Source organism: Puntigrus tetrazona, chromosome 16 (assembly GCF_018831695.1).
Source record: "Puntigrus tetrazona isolate hp1 chromosome 16, ASM1883169v1, whole genome shotgun sequence".
NCBI classification, from domain to species: domain Eukaryota; kingdom Metazoa; phylum Chordata; class Actinopteri; order Cypriniformes; family Cyprinidae; genus Puntigrus; species Puntigrus tetrazona.
The window spans coordinates 24,105,497-24,132,943 of NC_056714.1; the positions used below are offsets into that span (position 1 = coordinate 24,105,497).

Consider the following 27,447-nt stretch of genomic DNA (forward strand, 5'->3'; position numbering starts at 1 on the left):
GAGACTTTAGTCTTAGACTTTAGCTTCAGGGATCTTATCTATGCAACAGCTTGTAACACTCCAAAAAGAGAGGAAAACTTGAAATCGCATCATATGACCCTTTTAAAGATATCAAATGTTTTGCTCCAAAGAATTTATGCCCATTTTTAACAACATTAGAGTAAGTAAATAATCACAGAATTTAAATTTTGTATTAATTTTTATTCTTTTAAAATGGTATTGAAGAGTGAAGACATATTTCACTCAGTCCGGCTGTATTATTATATGGGTAAAAAAAAATTCTATGTTTTTTAAGGTTTAATTGCTTGCTGGTGTGCAACCGCTGCTGCTCTCATTCTGGTCAGGTTGACCTTGCTGAATTAGTGCCTTTTCATTAAAAAACAAAGTTAGGCGAAGACCACCTAGGAATGCCTAGATACCATTTTCAACCCAATTTAGTCCTATGTTTGTGCTGTGCAGTGGTTAAACCCAATAACATGAAAGTGAGCATACACTCTTATACTGTGCTGTGCTAAACCTTTATTATTACATTATTATAGCTAATACTCTATGATTATTAGAAGCATGAGTAGATAGATTCTCCTTTTATTGAGGTGCTTGCCATGAATGTAAACATTTGTTAAGCAAATCTATTATTAATACAGCTTAAATCTATTATGTATGAATACACATCTAGAAAAATAGATTAAAAAGCTTTAACCACTCTATGACCTAATTTAATTCCTGAGAACTTCATATGACATTAAGTGTCATAGTTTGTCAGAATCTTAATACTTCAGTGGTGAATGATGGCTGGAAAATTGTGCATTTTGTTCCAGAGATAAAAGGCACTTCCACAAATATAGCAAACTGTATTCATAAATTATTAAACCTAATTAACCTAGAATAAAAGGTCTGCTTGAAATGGCCTGTTCCACCGCTTATAAATGTGTAATGTGCTGTATAAGTAAAATAACAAATTAGGAAAACTAGGAAAAAAAATGCAGAAAAATAATTTAACAGATAATTTAAATTGTAATATAGTTCACAAAATTGCTGTATTTCATCAAATCCTTGGTGTGCTTAAGAGATTTTGCTTCAAAAACATAAAAATCATATTATATATAATCAAGAATATTATAAGAATATATATATATATATATATATATATATATATATATATATATATATCAAGAATAATATAAAACAAAATATATTTAATTAATGAGAAAATATATGTTTATCAGTAACTCCAACATTTATTCCCAAAATAGTATTTTCTACTGAGATATAATTAATTTAATGCTAAATTTGCAACCCTGACACCCATTCTGAAATAATTTTATATTGTAATAGCACAAATCCATTAGAAACTGCATTTAGATGTTATAATTGTCTTTTACAATTAACAGAAATAAACCTTTGTAAAACTGTGAAATAAAATAAAAACCTCTGTTCACTGACCATTTATTGTAAGACGTTTCAGCCTACGCTCTACCCTAGATTTTGAAAAACCAAGTGTAGTACTTTCAGCTAATTTACTTTGTGTTGACATGAGAAGGAATGTAGAAGATAGCACCAAAAACCTTGGAGACTAGACCTAACAAGCCAACACATAGCAGTTGTGACTAGCAGAGAGAAGTACAAACAAGGAAAGCAAATAGGAAAGGCCTTGAACCCCTGACAGCCTCCTACGTTATAGCAGTTGAAGGAAAATCACAACTTGACTCAAGTAATCAACTATGTTCCCGCTGTTCTCATTGTTTTCCTAACTTCAAACAGGTCACAGCATATCGACTTTGTTCAGAAATGACTGGAGCAAACTTGGGTTGTCAGAAATATCTTTTGGAGTGAAAAAGAGGAATGAGAGATTAAAAACGACATAAAAGAGGTTTGCGTTAAGTTCTCAGTAACCGAGTGGATGAATTTGGGTTCTTCAATTAGGCTATTGTTTAGTCGATCAACATCGTCTCAGTCATTTGGCAACTTGGTTTGGAAAGTCAAACATGAATGTTACGCTCAATCTACCTTGCCAGCGATTATTCTAACCATTGTAAATAATTTGTCATGTTGAGGATGAAGCGGTGTGCTTAAGACCAGTTTCCATCAACAACATCAAAAGACATCTGATCAAGGCAAGTGTTCCAGAGGTTAAAAAGCTCTCCGCTACATCATGCTGAAAAACCACCAGTGAAATTTAGGAGCCCACCCTTAGCCCAAGGAAATGCTTTACAAATGCCCCTTGTGTTTGCCAGACCACCTTTCTGTGTCTTTATTTTCTACCCGGCATGGAGAAGAACGAGTCCAGACATCTGACGTGTAGCACTGCCAAGCCTCTGCAGCACTCAGCTTTAATCGCAGGGTTGTTCTAGGCATATAAAGAGCGAGACGGGCAGAATTCAGGCATCAAGTGTCCACACTTCACTTCCGATGAGTGATCAGCCTAGAGTTGGTCCCGTTCAAGTCAAGTGTAATGCAGCTCTCATAAAGCTGTATGAGAAAGATAGTTACTGATTTTGCTATTTGGCTTTTGTCAGTCCATTTCACCAGTTCATAGTCTGTTTTCATTTTCTCCCTCTTTGCTTTCTTTTTTCTTTTCCTTCCCTGTTTTAATTTTTTTCTTTCCTGCTTTCCTTTTAATTTTCTACTTTTCTTTTTCCTTTGCCTTGCTCTTTTATTTCTCATTTCCTTTAAGTTTTGCTTGTGTCTTCCTTTAGCCTTTGATTTCCATTGAATTTTCTTTTTCCTTTGCTTTCTATGTCCTTTCCCACTTCTTTTACCCTTTGCTTCCTTTTTCTTTCCAAATGAATTACTTTTTCTTTAGCCTTCCTCTTATTTTGCCTTTGCTTTCCTTTTCTTTTTCCAAACTAATTTCTATTTCCATTTACCTTTACTTTTCTTTTGTGAATTTTTTTTCTTTTCTTTCCTGTTTCTTACCTTTTCCTTTCGTTTTTATTTGTTTTTTATTTCCTTTCCCACTTCCTTTTACTTTTACTTCGCTTTTCTTTTCTTTTCTTTTCCATTTCATTTCCCTTTAGTTTTTTTCCCTTTTTTATTTTCCCTTTCCCCATTTTTTTATTTGTTATTTTCCCTTATTTACTATAATTATTTATTATTATCCTTTTCTTAGCTTTTTTTTCTTTTCCTTAGTCTTTTCCCTCTTATTGCCCTCTCTCACATCATCACCTCATAGATGCATGTGTTGATATTCACCGGAACTTATGTGACTTTAGGTTACAGTTCTCAAAGATTAAAGCAAAGGCGCATTTAGTCACAGAAGGTTGATGACACATGGAGGACAATGACGCCAATGACCATGTTTGGTCATAAATTCTACTCTGCATAGCCACTGGGAAACAGAAAAGCGAGCAGACTCATGGGATTGCAATTGTGTTTGTTTGTTCTGGGAGCAATAATATACTCACTGCTTCTTTCTTACTGTCTTACATTATCCTTTGAACACCCCTACACCATCAGTAACCCAACTTTAGTTGTCTTTACTCCGGCTAAAAGATTCCTTCTTGTTCAAAACTCTCTCCACTGCTCTCATTTTGCCCTCCTTTTCTTCTCCTTTTAATGCAACAAAGCTGTGAACATTTAATTCACCAGGTCTTTCTCTGGTTTGTCTTGGATTCCATGACCTGATACAACTCAAACCGTACAAACCTCCTCTTTTTAAGCTTTTCTCTTCATCCCAGTCCACCCTTCATACTGTCAGTTTCTATCTTTGTATTCTTTTTGCCTCTGAAGCACTTACCGGCAAATACCACAGAAAGTGAAGAAAAGACAGCCCTTCCTGCATTCTTCGGCCAGTGACTCTCCAAAACCTACTTTGGCACTCTGGAGTCAACTGCATACTTCTGTCAATAGAAAGCAGATGTTAAACTGTAATGTATGGCCGTTTTTCCCTTCTGTCTCTCACTACACAAAGAAATATGTAGGCAAGAACCTTTTTTTACCATTTACATGGACATAAATACAGATAATGAATAAATCTACCTCTTTTTTTACCTTTTCCTTGCACAGTAGCATGAGCAGAAGCAGACCTGCTGAAATGCAGATACAGTCACAGCAGTTGAAGCACTAACAAAAAAAGTGTCACCATGTTTATATTTTATATCAACCTATAAAGTAATAAGTATTAGAGTATATAAAAACAATTATATCACAGTGCCATGCTACCTTTTCAGTACATTTTTTTAAATATATTAATGATAGATTTTAATGTAACTTTATAAATGTTTTTACTGCACTTTTTGATCATCATTACTGAAAATATTAATTTCTGATTTACTGATCCCAAACTTTGGAAGTGTATTTGTATTGTATACATACAGTGTGTCTGTCGTTTTGCTTATAATACAGCAGATAATAAACCACACAAAATTATTAAATAATATCAGGCTCAGACTAGCAAGCACATCACATAGAAACACAGATACCTACTGCATTGTAGCGAGGACTTTTGTATGGGCAAGCACCGGTTAACTATAAATGCAGCATGAATATAAAGCAGCATGATTGTGTTTGTTTTGTTTTGCCTCTCTCATACAGAGCTGTAATTTAGAATAAAAAATTTTGAAACAGAAAATTTCCTCCTCCTCAGGGCCTTTGCTGAAGCACAGAGGCTTTAGCCGGACTCTGCTGACAATGACTTTGGGGCTTTGCTAATTGACTGTTCAGCTCTGCGTGTCCTTTTTAATGACTGCTGCGCTAGCCTTTAGCTAAACCGTCTTGGCACAGATCGAGTCTAAAATGTCAAACAGCTATAGTAAAAAAGCCAAAAGGGTCAAATAAGGCTGTTATTGTTGTGAAGGGAGTTTGAGCTTGCCTTGGATGATGGCTTACAGACACATCCATATGTCTCTTGAAGAGGCCGGTGGTTTGTGAAGGTGATTTTCAGGGCATACATCCACACCTCCCTTCTGCTTAAAAGCTAGGAAAATGACATCCTTGTTAAGGTTAGCTCCTGAAGCAGGTGCTCATTAATGTTCATTGATGTTTATGAGGTGAACCTGACTTTGCCATCCTCATGCGGCCCAAAGCTGTGTTTTAAGGGCTCAGTGGAAATGACATGTTAGGCCTGGTGTATGTCTGTTCTTCTGGCTCGTTCCTGTCTCACATCTAACATGCTCTAAAATAGAATAGGCTCAGAAACTAACAAACAGACTCATACTGATCAGTCACCCAATAGTACCTGCCTTCTTGCGTCATTGAGGCTAGAAGTGATTTAATCTTTTGCAGGGGTAAATAATACTTTGGGTTGATAAAAAAGAGTTAGAAAGAAACAGCATTAGTTTATACGACTTGTTGTCTGGTTTACGTCAAAGCTTGTTGTTTTGCAAAGCTGTCTCGGTGTGGATTATTTGCTGATGATGGTCATTTTGAAGGATAAGTGTGGTCAGTGACGTCTGTTCCACATGGCTGGGCCTGTAACAGTAGATGGATTCACGGTATAAGTGAGATCAGGCCTTCTGCGGTTGCGACATTTGGTGTCTGGCCAGTACGAATGTTAACTGTTATCACTGTCACACTAGAGAAAATGTGTAGGTTTTAAACTCCGTGGCGGCAGTCAAACAGATCATTTACTAACACTGTCAAAGCGTCCTTTCCAGGGAGAGTAAACAACAAAGGCCCAATTTCACAAGCCCAGCCATTACCAATACTCATATTTTACAGCAGAAGAGATTAAACGGTGATCAAAATAAAATATTTATTTAGTCAATAAGGTTGTTTGAGAACCACTGTTCAATGTGTGAGGAAAAAAGCTATTTTATGTATTGTACTGTATAAAAAAACAAATGTAAGTGGAGATTATTATTCTGTCAAGCATCAAAAACTGATAAAGATGATGTGTGAATGAGCGAGAGCAAACGTTCGGATTTGTTTTTGAATGTTATCGCCTCTTCATCGGCAATTGCCTCCCTGCTTCCTCTGATAAGACTTGCTCTCCCTCTCTTTCCTCCTCTCTGCCGTTTTTGCTTTATCTGATGTGGCGAGAGCCAATCCTTAAAGGCAATACCAAGTGCACATGTACATCTCCACCACCACAGCATTCTCATATTAAACTGATACTGTGACTTTACAACAAAAAAAGTGTTTTGTCTGGCAGACATCACATCCTTCTTGTCTCTGGAACCTGTCAGCTCTTAATTTTAGCACTTCAGATTTGTCAAGAATGTCTGACCTCTGAAATTCAATATGGAATCGATTGTACTCCACTGTTCTCAAGTGTCATTTTAGTGTAGCATCAGTGAAAGACTCTTACTGTATTTGTTATTCCAAAAACGTTGTGGATAAAAGAAATTTAATTTGGTGAAGTCAAACCCAACGCCAACCAACTAGGGGCTCTGTTTGTGTCACCTGCATTTACTTACTCGTTTTCATCACTCTCACTTTAATTCTCTGGCAATGACACATTTGTGAAACTAAGCATGACATGAGCCTGACGAGAGGAACACACCAATCCATCGTTGCTCAGTCATGGAGCTGATGGCCCATCACTGGCTTAGTGTGTGCCGGCCTTTAAATATACAATGTTGCTTCCTCGGCCTCAGATGATATACAGTACAGTAGTATCTGCAGGTGGTGTGTTTTGTGCTGACTGAAAATCAAGTCTAGAGCTATTGCTGTGCCTGGAACTGCTCCAGTGGTAGACAGATTTCAGTGTACTGATGTCTGTTTAACCATATGCTGCATTTTCATTCACCTTATTCATTTTCATTTAACTTATAAACCTTTGCTAACTTACCTGCCCTTCATCACTCTGTTTTGCTACATATTACACAAACAGGCTTGTGGCAAATTTGACGAATGCAATATTTTCAGTTAGTATGCACTACTAACTGAAAATATTACATTCATCAAATTTGCCACAAGCCTGAAATTATGTGGCCAATCATGGCAGCCTCTGTATTAATCTGACAGAATCTATTCTGCAATGGGATGCTTGATGTAGAACAGGATGTTATTTCATTGACAGAATATTTAATTCAGTGATAGCTATATCTGATGATATACATTAAAAGTGAGTTATTAAATTTGGGGTGTTTTGTAATAGTCATGGTGAGGTGGCAAGCAGCCATTGCCTCCTGTTGCCCAGGCAGACGTTTGACAGGCCGAGCTCTGGCTGGACCCTAGGAACAGGAAAGGCCCGGGTCAGTTTCCCAGCGGGAGGCACAGCCGGCCCGTTTAAAGTGAAGTGGAGCGTGATGGGAGTTTGGTCAGAGGATTAGTGCTGTTGTCTGTGAAACTGCAGCAGAACGGGGGTCTGCGTGAACACGCTGCCCATGCCCCTACTACCCTGCTCCCTTTTAGTCTGGCCTCTCTGAAGTTAGAAAAACATGCCATTGTGGCCTTGTCATTCCCCAAGAATCTCACAGACTGTTCTGAGAAGGACCGCCATATCCTTCAGATACAGATAGGACCAGAAGGCGACAAGATAGCTGCTTTGAAATATTTAAAAGTTGGCCTAAGGCTGCTAAAACAATTATTTCTTTCATAGAATTGCAGGAACATGGACAGCATTGGAAATGTGACCAACTGTCACACTAAAAGCCGCGAAGCTGCATGTCATCTCAGAATGTACATTATCACCAAGCAAGCATGTTAGTTTGTTAGTATGTTAGTTAAAGGGATAGTTCACCAAAATCTTTGGAACACAAATTAAGATATTTCTGATTAAATCTGAGCGCTTTCTGACCCTGCATAGGCATCATGCTATTTTGTGCATGTGCCTAAGACATTGAAGAGAACAAATTGTTGAATAGTCATTATTTTTGTTTTCGTTGAACACAAAGTATTCTCAAAGCTTCATAAAATTATGGTTGAACCACTGTTATCACATGGACTATTTTAATCAATGTCTTTACTAGCATTCTAGGCTTTCTGTCAGTTGTGTTGCTATATGTATGTGTTGCTGGGGATGAATGAAGGTCTTACAGAATAACATGCTACATAAACTACATAAAACATGTTTTCCATGAAGACATGGTGTGATATGTTCTGATGGTTTGTCTAAAAGCAGTGACATTTTGCAGACTAGATTAAATAAACAGAGCTGATAGGTCATGGTGTTTTGTTGGACATCCTCAACCCTCAAGGACTGTTTTGCTCACAGTTTTGGTATTTTTACCTCAGGCCAGTTCATCAGTCACAAAACACTTTGTGCAAAGAAGAGGAAATTCCTGCTTACACTTTCAATTGCAATGTGTCAGAGGATTCCTCGTGGTTCTGTACAAAATACCACGTTAGCTTTCAACCAAAGCCAGCTCTGACTTTGCAAGTAAAGGGAGAGGTCTTGCTTCATTTTCCCAGCTTCTGGATTGAATCACTTTTGGCCGTCTAGCCCTGGGGTCACTGATGACATCATGCTCTCCACCTTAGTCCAAACTGCCCATTTACTCTCATGTTGCTTGTTTTATTTGTTGCTCTCGTAAGATGTCTCAGAAACTCAGCACAGAAAGGAAGTAATAACAATCCCCACCCTTGACAAAATAAGTATTTATATATCATCTTAGCTGGAACAATATTTCCCTCGTACAGTGAAGGACTCGGTCCTACCTCATCTTTAATGATTACCAGGAGGCGAGTTATTTTAACTAAAGCTCTCGTCTCCCCAGAGACTGTAAACACACTTGTAGTCAGGCTGCAGAACGGCTATTGTTGACGTTACTTGGGTGAACGATGAGGCCTTCGAAGCACTGTTGGTGATCTTTCCTGGCAAGTGCAAACAGCCCGTTCTGTGTTTAGATGAAATTCAATGTGAAATTTAGCATACGCCTGACAAATCAAAGAACAGAGATGCATAGATCTGTCAACTTTCATTATAAGCAATGCATTTTCTTCACATACATTTAAACGGTGTTTATCAGACCTCAGTGACCCTCTTTTTAAAACAAACTACATTTAGCATTAAGCCAGGTTTCCTTCTTGCAGTCTAATAAGTTGCCAGGTAGTGACAACAATTAGCTCTGGAGATCTAAAGAAAGATGAAGGAAGTAGATAGTGATTGTGGGATAGATCCCAGGTGTTCACACACCTGCACAAAAGCTGTCTCTGGTATTGGAAAAAAAGATCCTGTTACTTGTCATCAAAGGGCAGCAGTGTTGTTACTAAACATAAATGTTAATTAAAACACTAAAGCTAATAAAGTTGAAGCACTAAACTTAGTAACTGAAATAAAACTTAAAAGAAAACAAAGAAACAAAACGTAAATAAAAAATTTAATTATGGAAAAAATATATAAAATTAATAATGTCAAAACCACATAAGCAACATTTAAAATTAAAACACAGTATAAATAAACGTAAAAGCTAAATATAAAATAAAAGGTTACTCAAAATATTAATGGTACTACATAAACTATAGAAATATTGTTAACACTGTTGGGCATATGATATAAAGTTAATGTCTGTGTATCTGGATAAATAAAAGTATGTATGGCAATTTCTTAGAAACTCATTTAATTAAATTTGGTTTTAAAAACATTTTAAAGACACACTTTCCCATCTTACAAATCTTCAATTATTTTCAAAAACCTTTTAGATATTTTAAGAGTCAAAATGTAATTTTTATACATATTATAAATTATTAATTCGTAAGTATCGTACATTTTTGGAGAGTCACACCACATGACATTGTGGTCCCGACCTTGTCATGTCTCTACAAAGCCAAATTATATTTGACAAGAAAATTTGCATTTTAATCTACTTTTGACTAAACTGATGACCAAGACAAAAGAAATGATGTCATTGACCCATCTACGAGAAACACAGAACCATGATCCCTTAATGGGAACAGAGAAGGTTCATATTCCCTCAAACGCAGCTCTGTAATGATGTAAACCAGGGGCAGCCTCAGGCCACGGGAGCCTTTAACATTAACACTCCCTAATTTACGAGCAGATCCCAGGCAAAGAAGCTTTTAAAGCAGCTCTCAGCTGAGAGTAAGTGGTATCATCGTAGTAAAAGAGTGTCAGCTGATTATTTATGAAGCTTTGGGAGGTGTGTTGCCCTTTTTTTATCTTAGCCTTTCACACCCACGATCATTTGAGCCTTTTGTCATGCCAGGGGAAAGAGGAAAGATGAAACACGGTGGTTGATATCTTTCATCTTGCATCCAGTGATTACACCCTCCCTGTGGGCGTGTGTAAGACAGGCAGCGCAAATAGATTCATTATTTCAGCGGTGGCTGATTATTATTATTAGCTGGGTGGAAACTGATACACTGAGCTTGTCTCTTCCAGGGAGGCCTATCACTTATCATAAGGCTTTCCTCCAACATCTCTGTAATGTTTTGGCAACCTGATAGCGTTGCCGCAATGCTGTAACAATATTATTCCATGATGGGCACTCTCAGAGCCGTACGCTCACTTTTAAGGTCAAGCTGGTGTTTTTATTACACTGTCGGTTTATGTGATTACTGTAAATGGTTTTAACACCTTGCATTGTGAGCGTGGGGTATGTTTTTGTACCGAATGCGAACAAATCTGATCCGTACTCCCCTATGAAGATATGCGTCTGATGTAAGACAGGCATTGCAAAATAAAAAAACACGAACCCATCTGTGTTGTTTGGGATCAGTCCTTGGTCTTTCAAAAAATTTAAGAGTTCTTGTCACTTTTGCGGTTCTCTAAACAATCTCTCTAGGTGGTCTGCGCATCCAAGACAGAAGTGTTTACTTCACAAATATTTGCTGGGGAAGCATGCAAATGCGCAGACCTCCAACAGTCAAGAATATAGTCTTACCTCTGTGATCTTGCAGGCCTTTTATCTGTCAGGCCGGGAGGGTTTGTCTTTTTTTCGGCACGTGGATGACTAAGTGAGAAAGTCTGTGTTAAACCCAAAGTATACACTTTATTTATGTAGATGCAAACTAGCATATACAGTTGAACACGTAGCCTTTCAAAGTGCACCCCATTTAATGGTATGCGCAAACTCAGGTGGTCAACACTTGCACACTAGAAAGCTCCAACTTGGTCCAGTGTCTGAGGGAAAAAAAGGCTTTTTGCTTTTTGCTTTTTCTTTCTTTTAGTTTAAAGAAAGTACTTTAATCTTGCTACAGTGTCACAAAAACACAGTCATCACAGTGTGACATAGTGAAAAAAAACACTGGGAAACATTAGTCTCTGCTCAGCGGCCAAGCAAAGCAAAGCTCTTAAAATACAATTATCACCTGTGATAAATTATCAAGTGGGGGTCAAACTTAGAAATGTCTAAAAGTGACCACCTTTTGAAGCAGCGCTATAGCTGCCACGTCACATGCAACACACGGTTCCAGCTTCCTCCCTCTCATTTCCCAGCAATTATCACAGAGCAATAAAACTTAATAGACGTTTTGCACAGTGCTTGTGACAGACCTATTTGTTCGTGAGTGTCTTTCTCTCAGTGCGATGCAGCTGTGATTGAAAGCTCACCTCCCTGAATCCTCCTTGTGTTTGTTACAGGGACTGACTCGGATCAGAGCAACATGAGCGAACGCTTTGACTGTGACAACTGCAAGGAGTCCTTATACGGCAGGAAGTACATCCAGGCAGAGGACAACCCTTACTGCATCCCTTGCTACGACAGCCTGTTTGCCAACACCTGCGATGAGTGCAAAGAGCTGATTGGCCATGATTCAAGAGTGAGTTTTGCTTGTTAAAGAGATCATTTACTCACCCGTGTGTCATTCCAAAACTGTATTGCTTAATTTCTTCTGTTTATTACTTCTTTATTTATTTCTTCTATGAAACACAAAATGAGATATTAATCAAGCTGCTCTTTTAAATGCAATGACAATAAATATGGATTCTTTAAGGTGCACATTTTGATGGTAAAAAGGTCCATTATTATACTTTTAAATCTTTCTTTCTACTGGCCAGTGCATGACCAAATTGCTGTGTGAAATCTCATTAAATTTCAGATTTGAGTTTGTATTGGAATACAACTACATTTCTCCCACAGTATTTTCCAAATGACAGTAAATTTGACCGCACCTTTAGACCTCCAAACTTTGAACTTCTGACTCAACGATTCTCTAAAAAAAGCCATGCAAACAGTGCCTGGTTCACATTCACAGCAAAATTCTGATTTTACAGGAGCATATCCGTGGTGGTTGGAAAAATTTGAGACTCAATTACACCGTGAAAGCGTTTTTATGTGGTTTCAGGCTGAAACTGTCCGTTTAGCAGTTCTTTTGAGAAAGGCATTTATTGTCCAATTAGAAATGTCATTCAACTTCAGTCAAGCCAACAATGTTAAAAACCTAAGGCAAAACATTAGCAACCAATTGAGTTTTTAATCCTTCCCGTATTGAGGGAAACTAATCCCTTCAAAATTAAATAAAAGCCAAATAATGCAGTTCATTTACCACACTAGTAAACTCCCTACAGGAAATCGCGAGTCCATGAGCTTCAAGACAGAGAGTCTGATGACTTATTGACAATGAGGGACGGCAGATGCTAAATTAAGTCACTGTTTGTCTTGGCCATTTGCAGCACAGGTCATAAATTTCACCCTCCCTGTCTTATTACTATGTGTTTACATTTTTTACATGACGAGTTGACCCAGGCGCCATGTTCTCCACAGACACACACTCATAACTAGATGCACATGTGCTAGCGTTTGAGAGGCTGAATAGATCTTAATCAGAAATGTACTCGGGATCGAGGAAAAGCGGTTTAATTTGTGGCCTCTTCTGACTTTTTTCCTCATAATCATGGCTAATCTGTTGGTATGTCAACTTGTCTTTAACAATAACTACAATTTTTTGAAAATATTCTAATATGGAGACACCACTGCACCATCTGCTGCTAGTTAATATTTTTTTGGTGAAAACGTCTCGGGTTTCACTTTAAAAATGAACAATTTTTCATGATTTACTCACCCTCACTAAAGTACATTCTTCCAAATTTTACCTTGAAAAAAGAAGGTCGTACAACATTTTTGCATGAACTCTCCCCTTCATAACAACTCTGTCCTTGTGATTCAGGAGCTATTTTACGAGGACCGTCACTATCACGAGCACTGCTTCCGCTGTTTTCGCTGTGACCGTTCGCTGGCAGACGAGCCCTTCACCAGCCAGGACGATGCTCTTCTGTGCAATGACTGCTATTGCAACGAGTTCTCCTCCAAATGTGTGGCCTGCGATAAAACCGTCATGCCTGGTATGAACGACATCAGCACAAATCATCAGTCATATCTCAGTTCATATTCTGACAAATCCTGTTCAGACTGGTCTCAGCTCTAGTCCAATCGGTTTGTTCTCAATGCTGTTGTGTAAGACTGCAAGTCTTCACGCTAGTGAAACAGCATGTCACGACCACAGGTATGCAGGTAACGTTAGATTCATAAACATGAAGAAGCCAAAACAGAGAAAGGGGCAAAGTTCTGCCAAAGCAAATCTTCACGTACCAGCAGCATGACTAAAATAGAGAGAGAGAGAGAAGTGAGGGAGTATTGCGCAGGTTAGATGTGACAAAATAATTGCCTGTCTGCCTGGCTTGCAGTCTCTGAGCCAAATCATTGCGCATGGCTGCCATCCAAGCCTCTGATGATAGGAGGAGATAAGCCAATAAACTATTTCAGCGAGGCTGCATCCATTGGAAATGCAGGTAACAATACCAAAAGATTACGTATGTTGTTGTTTTTACAAGGCTTGCGAAGTGAGCCCTGTGTTGAAAGTCCTTTTATGTATTTTTCTAATGCCCACTGGGCATTGTTTTTCCATAAATGCGGTTGTGGTCAGAGTTTGTTTTTAACTCAAGTATCAAACTTCTGAAACTTATTCAGCCTAAACCACTTAAACTACTGTTCACAAGTTTGGGATCGGTAAGATTTTATTTCAGCAAGGACGCATTAAAAGGATTAAATGGAAGTCAAGTGATTTTTATTTCATATAAAACTGTTTTCAGCGTTGAGCACAAATCAGCATATTAGAATGATTTTTTGTGGCATTAAATTGCTAACTTTGCTACTACAAACTTTAAAATGGTAGTGTAATGTGGTTTTGTGAATAATTTCATTCTTAGGTGAATTAGACATTGTGTTGTAGCTTTAAACTTTGCACTGTTAAAATGTTCAGCTCCGTCAGTGTAAGCAACAGTGATGCCGTCATATATTATTTATTTGAATATTTATAGTATATGCAAAATATAATATTTGCATATTGAAATCCTTTTGGCCTGTTTAACCATCTTAAGGGTTCACCCAAAAGTGAAAATTATAAAATGAAAATGTTATTTTCATGTTACTTATCAAATAATGTTATTTTTGTTTTCTTTGCACACAAAAAGAATTCTAATAGCTTCATAATATCTTAATGTATGTTCCGAAGATAACCTAAGGTCTTATGGGTTGTAGACTGTCTGTTATAAGTACTGTTATATCCTCCTGGAAATGGAAATCTAGTTGCTTTTGGCATTAACAAATGTGTGGCTGTTATTTTCTGAGGTAAATCCAGAGAACAAATCAAGCAGTATTACAATCTCCAAAAATTGCCAAACCAAAAACAAGAATATAAAGAATATTCAACCACAATTTTGAGTCCTGGTTCATGCATGTAACCTGAGGGCAGAGAAACACATTGTTAGTGGTTAGGGCCACTGTTTGTGATGTGCAGATGACAAGGGAAAGACAAAGGATGGGGGCTCTCGTCTATAGTTCATACTTTGCTTTGATAAATGTGGTGACACATATTTTAGGGTGAGTTTTGAACTTGAGTGAGACAGCTCTACTGTAACTTAATATTTCTTCTAAATGTTTTTTTGTTATCCGGGGGATTACAACCTTTTTCATTTGCTCTCTGTGTAAAGCTTTGGTGATTTTTGGCAGCAGGCCCTCTTTAAGGAGGATCTCCATAGGGCTTTTGATCTGGGTAACGTGTGAAATGCTTAGAGGATTATGAATGTCAACCTTTAACCTGCTAATCATTTGATGAGCCTTGACTGTCAGATCGTCATTTTGTCACTTTGAAAGCTCATATTTTGTAGGGAAATCCCAGCAATAAGTAGTCTCTGGTGAAACATGAAGTCTTTTAAACTGTGCAAAGTGCTGCTCATCAGCAGAAAATATATGAGGATAAGATATATCATAACTCTATTCCACCAAAATTAACTAAGTTTTGACTATCCTGAGAATACGCTGACTTGAGGTCAAAACAATAACATAATTGACCATGTTTACTTAGGAATCTGTCCCCAGATAAACACTATGCATTGTGGTCTTTTGTTTTTAAGTCTTTCTTATAGTTTTGAGAAAATATTTCAGTTTGTAGTCTTTATCCAATCCTAATATAGCTTTAATAAAGGTCAAAATTATTTAAAATATACAGTATACATTAATATATATTTTTAACAATATACTTAAAGATTTTATTGAAATTAATTTAATTAGCATGTCATGTAAATTTGATCAAAGGGTTAAGTCAAATTTTTTTATTGAGATTTATGCAAGATTTATGTATGGTTTGTTATGATAGTGCAATATTTGGCTGAGAAACAACAATTTAAAAAAGTGGAATGTAAAAAAATTTTAAATATTAAAGACCATTTATTAAATAGTCTAAATTAAGTCCTTAGCGATGAATATCACTAATCAAAAATTAGTTTTATATATATTTACGGTAGGAAATTTCTGATTATCAGTGGAACATGATTTTTACTTAAAATCCTAATGATTTTTGGAATAAAATAAAAATAATTTGGACTCATACAAAGTATTTTATTGCTACAAATATTCCCATGCTAATTAAGTTTTTGTAGTCCAGGGTCACACTTAATCAATTCACCACCCTAGTTATATATGTAAAGTTACATTGCTAATTAAAGTTTATGGCGACAGAGTATACACATCTGTCAAAAACAAGGAAATGCTTTATTTTAAAGGCTTCCTTCCTTTTTCTCTCTCTCTCACAGGAACCCGGAAGCTTGAGTATGCCGGCTCCACATGGCATGAGGGCTGTTTCATTTGCAACAGCTGCCAGCAGCCAATAGGCTCCAAGTCCTTCATTCCAGATAAAGATGACCACTATTGTGTACCCTGCTATGAGAACAAGTTTGCTCCGCGCTGTACTCGATGTAAACAGGTCAGTGATGGGGTTTTGCTAGATTCTCTGTCTGAAATACGTAACCATGTGTTCCTCATCAGTCTACACACACATTCCTCCACAAAAAGTCAATTCTGACCTCATTTCTCCTTCCTGTTGCATATAAGAAGTCTTGCTGGTCACTGATTAACTCTGGCTGTCAGTTTCACATCCTGTCCTGACCAAGCACCATCTGTTTGGCATCTTGGCTCTACATTTTTATGAAATACAAAAATAAATAAATAAATACACACACACACATATGTATTTTTACACCAGCATATGTGATTTTCAGCATCCATTGCTACAGTTTTCAGCCTCACATGATCCTTCAGAAATCATTATAATATGCTAATTTGGTAATCCGTTGTTAGCAATCTAGTTAAAACTATCCAACCTCAAATTTTGAGCTAACTTGTAAACCATACAACCATATTGACCCATCCCTAGCATGCAATTCCTAAATATATCAATGTACACTCATGACATAAGGTTTCGTGCATGCATGTGAATTTCATGCTTTTACATGCTTTTTTCAGCATAGCATGGTTTAGGTCAAGTATACGGAAGCTCATGCTGACAGGTTAATGTTTGTGTCTCTGATGAACCCTCTCCTCCTCAGGCCTTGGCTAAAGGTGGTGTGACCTACAGGGATGAGCCATGGCATAAGGAGTGCTTTGTGTGCACAAGCTGTAAAGTCCAACTAGCTGGCCAACACTTCACCTCCCGCGATGACAGCCCATACTGCCTCAAATGTTTTGGCAATCTGTACGCCAAGAAGTGTGAAGCCTGCAAAAAACCTATTACAGGTAACATACATGGACGTCACTTTGGTGTAAAAATAGATACGGAACAAGTTTTGTATCAGGGATTACAGATGTCTTAGGCCCTGTTTACACTAGTGAGTTCATTTTAAAACGCATAACATTTGCTATGGTTAACCCTATCATTTACTCTGCTACAGTGTTTTTAAAGGTTGAAAATGGAGACTTTTCAAAACACTGCAGATCCCGTTTTAGTTTGGGTTCTGTTTCAGCGTAAACATAGCAAAATGGAGGCTTTTGAAAATGATGGCATGGCTGCCCACATTCTTTCTGTGTTTCTCTGTGTATACATATCTATGGTTGTACCTGCATGAATAGCCATGTGACATGCCTTTAAAGTTAAGTTGTTTAATGGGGATCATTTCTCAAAACGTAGCAGAAATGCCAGTGTAAACAGGCAACATTTTTATTCTAAAATGCTGTTTAAAAACAAAAACGGCCTTGGTTTTAACGTCATGTTGAAATTTCACAGAGATTTTACATGATTTTTGTTTAATTTTAGGTTTTGGTGGAGGAAAGTACATTTCATTTGAGGACCGGCAATGGCACCAGCCGTGCTTCACCTGTTCTCGTTGCTCCGTGTCGCTGGTGGGTGCAGGCTTCTTCCCCGAGCAAGATGAGATTCTCTGTCGCAACTGCAACGGCAACTTATAGAACGCAACCCCCATCCACACACCTTACCTTCCCATATGCACACATACATATACATGTACACTACATCTATTTTACACTGCTGTGCCCTCAAATGAAACTTCACCTCTCAAGTTACGCCCATGCAGATACTGCTGAGATCACAGCAAACCAGCAATCTGCCTTCAAACAATAGCTTCACCAAAATACTCAAAGAATAGGCTTGATGGTTTATGACTGGATAACCAAGACTTTTAAAAGATTACCAAAGATTGCTGTTGAGTTGTGAAATCCACGCGACGCTGAGGTCCAACTACAGTCTCCCCGTTGCACAATCCAGAATCAACACTCCATAAACCCGTAGGCACAGACAAAAATATCTGATCTGCCTACTAGTTATTCCCATCTTTATTTTTCCTGGCCAGCCAGAACTGTTATTAGGCCGGTAATGGTCATTAATGGGTGGATGTAGCCTGTGTTTGCAGCCTGTAAAAGAACTCAAACAGATTCCTTCATAAACACTCAGAGGTCAAAGGTTTGGTGTTCTGTTAAAGTGACTGAACGCCCATTTAGAACTGTTCCAAACACTCTGTGCCAAGCTAAGTGTAGGCTGCATGAATGAAAGCACAACTGGGTTTTGTGTACAGTAAAGTTACACTTCGAGAAGCAGCCACCCAAAGCTAAACATCTAAGCATTTACACACCATATATGTCACATAAATATGTGTGACTGCTTTAGTTAGTGAGCACTTTTTTCTAAAACTTCACTAAAACCTTTTGTCTAGCAGAACTTCAGCATCAAACAGCATCTGATTCATTGCATATGCATTCAATTCAGTGGGAGTCTTCCAAAATGCATAGCAATGTCAGAATAAAAATAACAGCTGAAATGTTTCTGCAGTCCAGAGATGTGTGGGAAAATGAAGTTTGAAATGAATGCATTTTGTATACAGGTGGAGGACAGACTTGCATTTGCACTACTATAGCTTGAATTATCTATAAAAGCACAGAAACTTTGAGATACAGCACGCATTACACTGTATATACACTAACTACATACTATTTCCTGTTCACTTCCTGTTTTTTAATTGTTTGATAATTCAATATGACCTACAGTCATAATTTCTTAAATCTTTATAAACATGTCTCCTTTGTGTTAAGAGTGAATGAAATTAATTACAATATTTGTGTATGTCAAAAGTGATAGTATGCATGTCGTCAGACTTTTTGCTTCAAATTCAGAAATTAAGTATTATTTTATTGATGCCAATTTTACTAGTTTCACCTTCTGAGTATTTCTAAATGTATAAGTATATATTCACTTTGAGCTTTAATGCAGGAGAGAAAGAGTTGGCTAATGTGCATTTCTTAATGAAAGCGATTCAAGCTTTGTAAGTTTGAGGTGTGGTAAAAAAAATATTTAATTTTGTTTTGTTTAAAGTTAATTGTTGATAAATATTTTATAAATTAAAACCGTTGTACTGTGTTTTTTCAGACTACATTATGCAAATGCACCAAAACAAATATTTTTGGTATAGCCAAAAACCCAAGAGCTTACTAGTATCCACAGTCTTCAATCTCATTCAGGGTTACCTCGTGCCTCTAGATGGGTGTGTTTATGTGCAAACGTGCTGAGTGTGCTATTTCTTCGCCTTGATGAGGCATAAGAACTTAAAACAAACACGTGGCCAAATCTGTTCCCTCTCAACGCTGGTGAAGGTCTTCCTCCCCTTCTCTTTTTCAGCATTTTCACCAAAGAAGGAAATGGAAAAGGAGAATGGGACATGGTGGTGGGGGAGGGAGGCCTTCTGGTGGACGTTGGGAGAGCATGTGGGAGAGAACAGCCGAAAATTAAAATGAGAGGACGATATAGGAGAGAGGGAGGGAAGATTGAAGCTTTTGGAACTGGTCCATGGCACTTCCACTGGGGTTCAGTTACATACACACAGTCAAGAGGTTTATGGGAAAAAAAAAAAATAGAGGGCCAGTGAGGCAATGGAGGAGGGTTAGGAGGATCACATGAGTGGTGGGTGAATCATTACTAAGGAAGGCCTGTGGGAAAACCGGACACTGTGTAGCTGAAGTGATCCAAAGCTTCTCCGACTTAAGTGGCTCCTGTATTTAATTAATCATCAAGTGATGAGGCCACCAAACCTGATACAGTCACCGAGATGAGTGATGAAGCCCTACAACTGCTGAAAAGTGCTTGGATGAATGATGAAACCTCTTCTATTATCCAGTCGATAATAGATTAACTTTTGTCTGACATTATCATGTCTATATTTAATAAGCCAAACAACCATAACAAAGAGCTTTGACAACTCGTTTAAACTTCAGTATAAATTAGTAAAACCGACTGTGGCTGAAACTCAAGGTATAGTATGAGAATATGAGAGTAGATCAGCAGATCAGCGAGCATTGTGGGGCAAGACCAACAGGTTAATGATATGCTAGTGAACATGACGCCTGCTGGTAGATGTGGGTACTACACTACAACTGTTCAAAGGTAGCGACGCTATGTATTGTCAAAATATATTTACTTGCAAAAAAGATATCTACTGTTTGCAAACTGCCAACACTGTATTATTTAGTAGATCTTTTACCAGTTTACAAAAGAAAATAACCAAGAAGAGATCCCTGGGGAACACCTCTTGTTAAAAAGCCTGGAGGGATTGTATTATTGCAAAAAATAAAACCTACTGCAACTTTCATCAGGGTAAGTAGTGAACCATAAGCGAACTGTGTCAGCGATGCCAATTGCTGAAGTATATTGCTGCAGACAGCATCGCATGCAAAGCCGTTCATGGTTGACAGTTCAAATTGAGAAGATTGAGACAACAGAAAGGAGAAGGTCATTAACAACCTGTGGGGAACTGTCTATGCTATATCGAGGATGAAATCCAGACTGGAAAGGCTTATTTAAAACCTGGTGCAACTAAAGCTGACAGGAAAACTCTCTCCAACACATTTTCTTCAAAAGGGAAATGCAAGATATGTGTGTGATTATTTAAATCTGCAGAATCTAGACAACATTCCTTCAGGATTCGGGTGACAACACCAGTATTGTTATATACCTCACAAAAAAGGGAGGACAGGTAGAGGATGAGTGAGGGATGCTGTTTTATAGATGATGTACTAGATTAAAGAAGGTTTAGCAATTGAGGAGAGACTAAAGAGGTTATTTTTAAGAGTCAGTTAAAGTAAACTTGTTTGAGAGTTAGTGGTCAGTGAATCATATAGTGGTTGGTGAATCATATAATGATTATTAAGTTGTTGAATAGGTCCAAAAAAAACGTTAAAGTATATATTTGTAAATCCAAACCCAGAGTGACCATAAAAGTAGAAATAGCAGAAATAGCAGATTTTCTTTTAATTTTCTTCAAACAAGACGTCAATGATGTTTGGAGACTGCAGAAGTTCATTTTAAACCAAAATAATATCGCTGATGCAATTTGTGCAAACAGAATTAAGCGGCATTCCTTGGATTCTACTTCAATTCTTATTTATCCGACTCATGCCCAGAGATTCAGGAGAAACGTCCAGCCATGAGAAAGCGTGTGATGTCATCTCACTTTATCCTCAAGTGACATCTAAAAGCTTTGTATATTAAGTGCTGAAATGTCCATAACAATTAGCCTGTCCGGTGAAGCCAAATGCTCTCTGAAAATACCAGATGATTTATTGTACACGCTAGTAGTTCCCATGATGACACAAGTGCTGAGTAAAGAAGCACTGTGGGAAACAATAGCTTGTTTTGTGTGCACTTTTATTTGGCTTTATGTGTCTCGATAAAGCATTTGTGATTGTGGTCCTCCTATTCCATAAGTCTCATAATTTATTTTTAACAGATAGCCTAAACTTAACAAAAAATGCAATACCGGTTCATGTGTCTGCTTGTTATTATCGAGATGGGTTTTCTAACGTATGCCAGACAGTGATTATTTAACCAGAAAAGACATCACGCTAAATTTGCCTATAAAATTAGTAGGGGGTTAATGGAACTTAAATGCTCATTAAAACCAGGACTCCAGCTCGACAGAAACTTGCTCTATAAAGCAAAGATCAGGTTATTTGGCAGTATCCTTGTTTTTGCATTAGCACATAGGTCACACCGCATGACAAACACTTGACCACAATTTAAACATTATTGTTACCCGTGTCAAATGCCTCATTTTTCTTTTGAAAGCCTGTGCTTCAGACAGCCAAACTGAACAACTTAGATTGAAGTCAGCATGTTGTTGAAATGAATTTCCAAGAAGTGTGTTTAATCTAGTTTACCTGAATTGCCTTCATAAAATCTGTGGATGACCTGAGAAATCAAGGACCTATTTGCACGTAAAGTAGTCGGTTCGCTCTTCTTGACGAATTCTGGCAAACACAACAGAAACCTAAAAATAAGGTGGCTAAACAAGGTCAAAATCCTAAGCAATTATGGGAGCAGAGGAGATTCACAGTCGGTGAGAAAAAGAGAATCCTTATGACTCACATCGATTACGCATTTCAGCTCAGTTCTTCCATGTGTCTTAACAATGAGGGAGAGAAATCATAAATGATGTCAGAGCTGATATCGTATCGCTCACAAAACAGCTGCGGTTTACAGGGTGACAGATTCCCAAAGGGAGACGTCTAGACAAGCTTTCAGAATTAGTCAGCTTGCTTGGTGCAGTGTGCGAGTATTTCTAAAGATCCTTTTAAAAAGACTGTTTTCTGATATCATTTAAGGCCAAGATGACAAACTAGGGAACGTGGTTATAGTTGACATGAACACTTGCTGATTTTACAAGTCACTGACGAATGAGACAATTCCTGGCACTACTACGGTCACAGCTGTTTGAGTTTAAGAAGCTGTGGAAGGGACGTGGAGGCACTAACATTCACAAAAGAAGTAGAACGATATAAATGCATGTATAGAGGTTTCCTTTCTTTTTTTTATCCAAATGACGTTAAATATTTTTCCAAGCTAAACTATAAGTAATCGGATTAATGTTATCAGCGCAACGCAATGTCACTGCCACTGACAAAACAAAACTTTTTCATTTGATCTGGTGTTACGGAAGTTATTTTCAGCTTTGTAAAATGTTCTGCAGTAAGATGGAATGTAGATAATATTAACTTCGCTAAAATATTAAATCGCTAAAATGTCAACTTATCTTAATACATAATTGGGCTGGTTTTGTATACATACATTTATAGTCATTAAGTTAACTGTCCAAAATAACTAAATAAATACACAACATTTATGAAAGTGATGTGTATAGGTTAGGCTTTTTAAAAGATGTTTTTTCTTTTTTTTTTTCTTTTAAATAATTTCAAACAAAACTGGTCTTGGTTTTATAAAGGTTTTGGACCCTTTTCAGCTGGATAAGCAAAGAGACACGAACTAACACATTTGCATCCCTCAGAGCCTGTTCTCATTACTGTCAAAAAAATATGGCATCTGTTTTAGAGTGCTATAATTCTGACTGCTTGTCCATAAATCAATGACAAACATAAACATCATCGCTTCTTAATAAGTCTAGACACAATAAGTCTCAACACATCATCTGCATTTAGTCATGGCAGTGTGCACCAAGACAGAGAAAGTGATCCTTCCAGTCAAGAGCTTTAAATATTTTGCGTAGACAGTACTGTACGGAATTGATTTTTTGCTTCCATTCATGTCATATTCAGGTCATATCCGGACAGTTTTAGAAAATAGGCAACATCATAATTTAGAGGTTGGTGTGTTTAAACTAGCGAGAGAAATGGAGCGAGAAGAGGAGGACGAAAGAGAATTGTGAAAGGGAAAAAAAAAGAGATGACCTTTCACTGTTGCCGCTGTGAAACGTGGCACTACGAAGGAGCCGTGTAAAACCAGGCAGTGCATTCCAAGGGGTTATTCATAATCCCAGAGAAGCTCTCCACCGGTCTCCAGCGTTCGTTTTAGTGCGGTTGTCCATTTGACGCGGCCCTGTGTTGCTACAGACACGTCTGTGCAGTCAACACTTGGAGAAACAGACGCTTGTATGTGCAAATCAAGCAGAATCGCTATATAAAATAATAGGCAAACATTACAGACGCATAAAGAAAGATGATCTACTCCTGAAGGGAATTAAAACTGGTCTCAGGGGATGTTTCTCCATCAGTATTAATCCAGTTCAAAAGTACAGTCAATGTATCTGATATTTCTGTCAGGGACAACATCATTGAGGTCTGTTTCGGCAAACAGAGCCAGATGTATTTTTGCTGTAGACATTTTTCAAAAACCTCATCACTCTCGATTGCTGTCATCACAACAGGCCAAAACGAGAGATGAGAGAATTTGTAGCTCAATGGCAAAACACAAAGTCATCTGTCTAAGTCTTTAAGTGACACCCTCAGGCTAGATGTTTAATGGTAAAGGTCTGGAAGCTGAGTCTGTGGTTTGGCTTTCCCCAAAATATATTCTTCCTCCTTTCTCTATGTCTTTATCTTTTTCTCTCGCTCTGAGGTCAAGACATTTCTTTCCTGTGGATGGACTGTGATGGTTTGAGTGGTTATCCGACACTCCATTCTTCAAGCAGCCATTTCTGTGGGTGAAAAAGGGCTGCGTTGTCTAAATATAACAATGTGTCAGGCTTACAGCAAGACAACACAGCCTCCGCCATTACATTTGTGTTGGTATATGACCAAAACTCCACTTGGAAGAGCAGCATGTACTTGGATGTGTATACAGAGCTGAATTCTGTCAAGTTGTGGTGGATGAAACAAAACATGTATTTGCATTATCAGCGGTTTTCTTCCTGAAATTTAAATAGGATGTATTGCACAGGTATTAAAATTCTTGACAACGCCTGTAAACTGCGGATAATTTTCATGGCTGATAAACAATATATTGCTGATGTTAAAAATATCATATCATGAAATATTATTACAATATAAGATAGATGTTTTCTATTTTAAATTATATAGTTTTTTATTTTAACATGCTTTTTATTCCTGTGGCGACAAAGCTAAATTGTTAGCATATAAATGTCAGAAATCATTATAATATGCTAATTAGGTGCACAATAAACATTTCAAATTTTTTGAAAGACAGAAAGAATTTAAAATGTCTTAGTTAAACAACAAAAAAGCGACTAAACACACAATTGTGTCCTTGTGTGAGAAGACTGAACAGCAAATGTGAAGCAGATGAGGTGAAGAAGACAATTACAAACACTCTACAATTAATGCTCTCAAATTACTTTGAGACTAAGGAATTCAGTCAAAAGTGAAAAACAAGGAGGTCTGTAATACTTACCAAAGGGTAGCTTATCCATTAGCCTTCCTATTTATCTTGTGCCAGAAGTATGCTGTTACGCCAGGTGACTTAAGTGTCATGTTGACACTGACTGAAAAAAAAAAGAACATAAACATCTGAACAGAAGCTATTTTTTAAGATAGGAAAAACCTAAATGTTTCTTTAAGCATGTAAATTTTATTTGTATTTTTAGTTGTCTATTTTTCTTCACTTTTTGGCTCGTGCACCTGTAAATCAGGTCATGTGAAGCCAAGCCTAATTTATTAAAAATACTACACATGGCCCATGAAAACAATGCCTGTTTCAGGAATTACTGCATTAAATTAAGCATTAAGAGTTCAAACGGGACGGCGAAACTAAAATTGATTCAGCGTGACAACCTGCCATGTGGCCCTGAGGTGCTTCACAATAGTAACACTGATGTCTAAAAGATTTGACCTGTAATACAAGTGAGGCTGCTTTCACACATAAGTGAATTATTTAAAGGTCATAATTACCCTCAACATTACCCACACTTTATAGTGTCTCATGAGTCCTTTTAGCAAGCTTCCTGTTTTTAGACAGGACCAGACTGAAAGCAGCAGTATTAATACGCTTATTGCATTCATTCGTATGCTGTGATTACAAAAACACTGCTGCTAATATAAGTTTTTTTTTTTTTTCACGTGTAAACAGTAAAAAATGAATTTCTCCTTCTTCGGAGTAAAACGAGAATTTATTGTGATGCGCCGCCCTCTAGTGGACAAAGGATAATTCACATCTTTTCTGATAAAATAATGTTAAAACCGTCAAACTAACTTAAGCAACAGCAAATAAACTAAGACAAACAACACCAGCCCTCAAGTTTGAAAAAAAAATACAGATAAAACTTCATACTGATTAAAGAAATGCATCTTGTAAGTTTATGAATATTCCGATGGACATGTGTGAAATTATTTTGATCGAACGTCCATGATGTTAATTTAAGATAGCTTTTAGCTTTGCGTATTCATAGTTAATATTCTACAAGTTAGTGTTAGAGGACATAAACTACCTCATATTTATACATCTAGTTTGCATGTTCTAATGTATTTGCTCATGGATATTAGTTTATTCTACATGATGTTCGTCCTGTGGGCCTAACGTATTTTTTTGGCTGAACTGTTCAGCTGGTTAAATGCGCTAGCTATTCTAGTTGCTGGGACGGGAAAAAATAAAAAAATAAAAAATAAAAAAAATCAGTCGGTCGCAGTCTGAAACTTGCACAGAGTTTATGTGGCTTCCATTGAAGATGATAACGATGACACGGTGATTTACAATAATATCCTTACAATCGCTCACCGTGGTTCAGTCTAAATTGCAAAAACTAAGGCTATCGTGTAATTAGTTGAGGAAGAAAAGCAAAATAAGTGAACAGCTCCTATAACGAGTTCGAGGCCTATCTCCGTCAGTCAATGATAGATAGATAGATAGATAGATAGATAGATAGATAGATAGATAGATAGATAGATAGATAGATAGATAGATAGATAGATAGATAGGTCATGTTTTTATAAACTATGGTTCCATGCAATGTGGTATTTAAATTTAGTTCCTCTCGGGTTTGCATAAAGTTCATCACATCAACTGGATATATTTCAATAAGCTTTTTATTATTACTTTTTTTATAACACATATATGTATGTATGTATGTATATCCTATAACATTATAAACTATCTAATTATAATTATGAATTATCTAGCTATAGCCAACAAAAACATCTGAATAATTGTATTAATTAAAAGGTAAAATGTATTGATAATGTAAAATGATTGTCGTAGGCAACAAAGAGCACTGGTGCTGGAGTACAACACCCGCTAGGTGGCAGCACTTTACTACTGTTGCTAAAACTCAAGACACTGTGTATATTCAGAATTAAAATGGCATGTTGCTTGACTTCATCCTCTTTTTTAACACTGTCTTTATGTTCATTATAATGCTAAAAAGTAACGAAGTCGCCAAATGAAATTTCTTTAGAGCTGGACTTCGCATTTGACCACTTCGATAAGCGGCTTTCAAACAATGCAATGAAAATGAATTCTTCGATGACCTGAGTACATTTCTATATAAATGAATTAAGCTTGTTCATTTTTTTCCCCCTCGGGCATTATTTTTGTCACTGTCGTTCCAACAGCCCTATAATAAGCCTGGAAGAATTATTTCACTAACAAAAAGCTTGACCGTGCGGTCTGCGCTTTATCGGTCTCGATAAAGTTGATTTAGAAAACCCGACAAGAATGATGCTTCAGCTAATAAGAGCAAATAAGAAAGTGCCTAAACTGTGAATCAAACGCTGCTCTCCAGTGGTTGGAAGCAGATGTTTGCGGAGTTCCCAGGCGAGTCAGGCGCAGTTCTTGGCTCCGGCTCTCTCATCCTGACACGCACAGGAGTTTTATACCCTGTCTGCACCTGCTGACCGACGGCTGTTTCTGTTCGCGTGGATGCCCGTCATCTGAAAATCTCGCGCGCGTATGAATCATCAGAGAGATCGTAACGAACGCTTTCGCAGTTCTAATGTTTTTACGCTTCCATTTGGAATATTGCGCTTCATCGATTCGGTTATATATAGCTTGCATGTCTGAGTCTCATAAAACCTCTGGGGTTCCAGTATCTCCTGCGCTGGCAGGGCGCCTCGCTGGTAGACACCACAAACACCGTGCCAGCTTATA

General features: G+C 37.5%; 1 protein-coding gene across 1 annotated transcript in view; it reads left to right on the forward strand.

The window, feature by feature from the left end:
• Positions 1-18,971, forward strand: part of fhl3a (four and a half LIM domains 3a) — a 33,360-nt gene extending 14,389 nt beyond the window's left edge. The window contains exons 2-6 of the mRNA XM_043261907.1: positions 11,426-11,604; positions 12,952-13,126; positions 15,875-16,044; positions 16,667-16,853; positions 17,371-18,971. Coding sequence (XP_043117842.1) covers positions 11,449-11,604; positions 12,952-13,126; positions 15,875-16,044; positions 16,667-16,853; positions 17,371-17,522 — 840 coding nt within the window. The 5' untranslated portion in view covers positions 11,426-11,448 and the 3' untranslated portion in view covers positions 17,523-18,971. The remainder of the gene's footprint in view (positions 1-11,425; positions 11,605-12,951; positions 13,127-15,874; positions 16,045-16,666; positions 16,854-17,370) is intronic.
• The last annotated feature ends 8,476 nt before the right edge of the window (positions 18,972-27,447 follow it).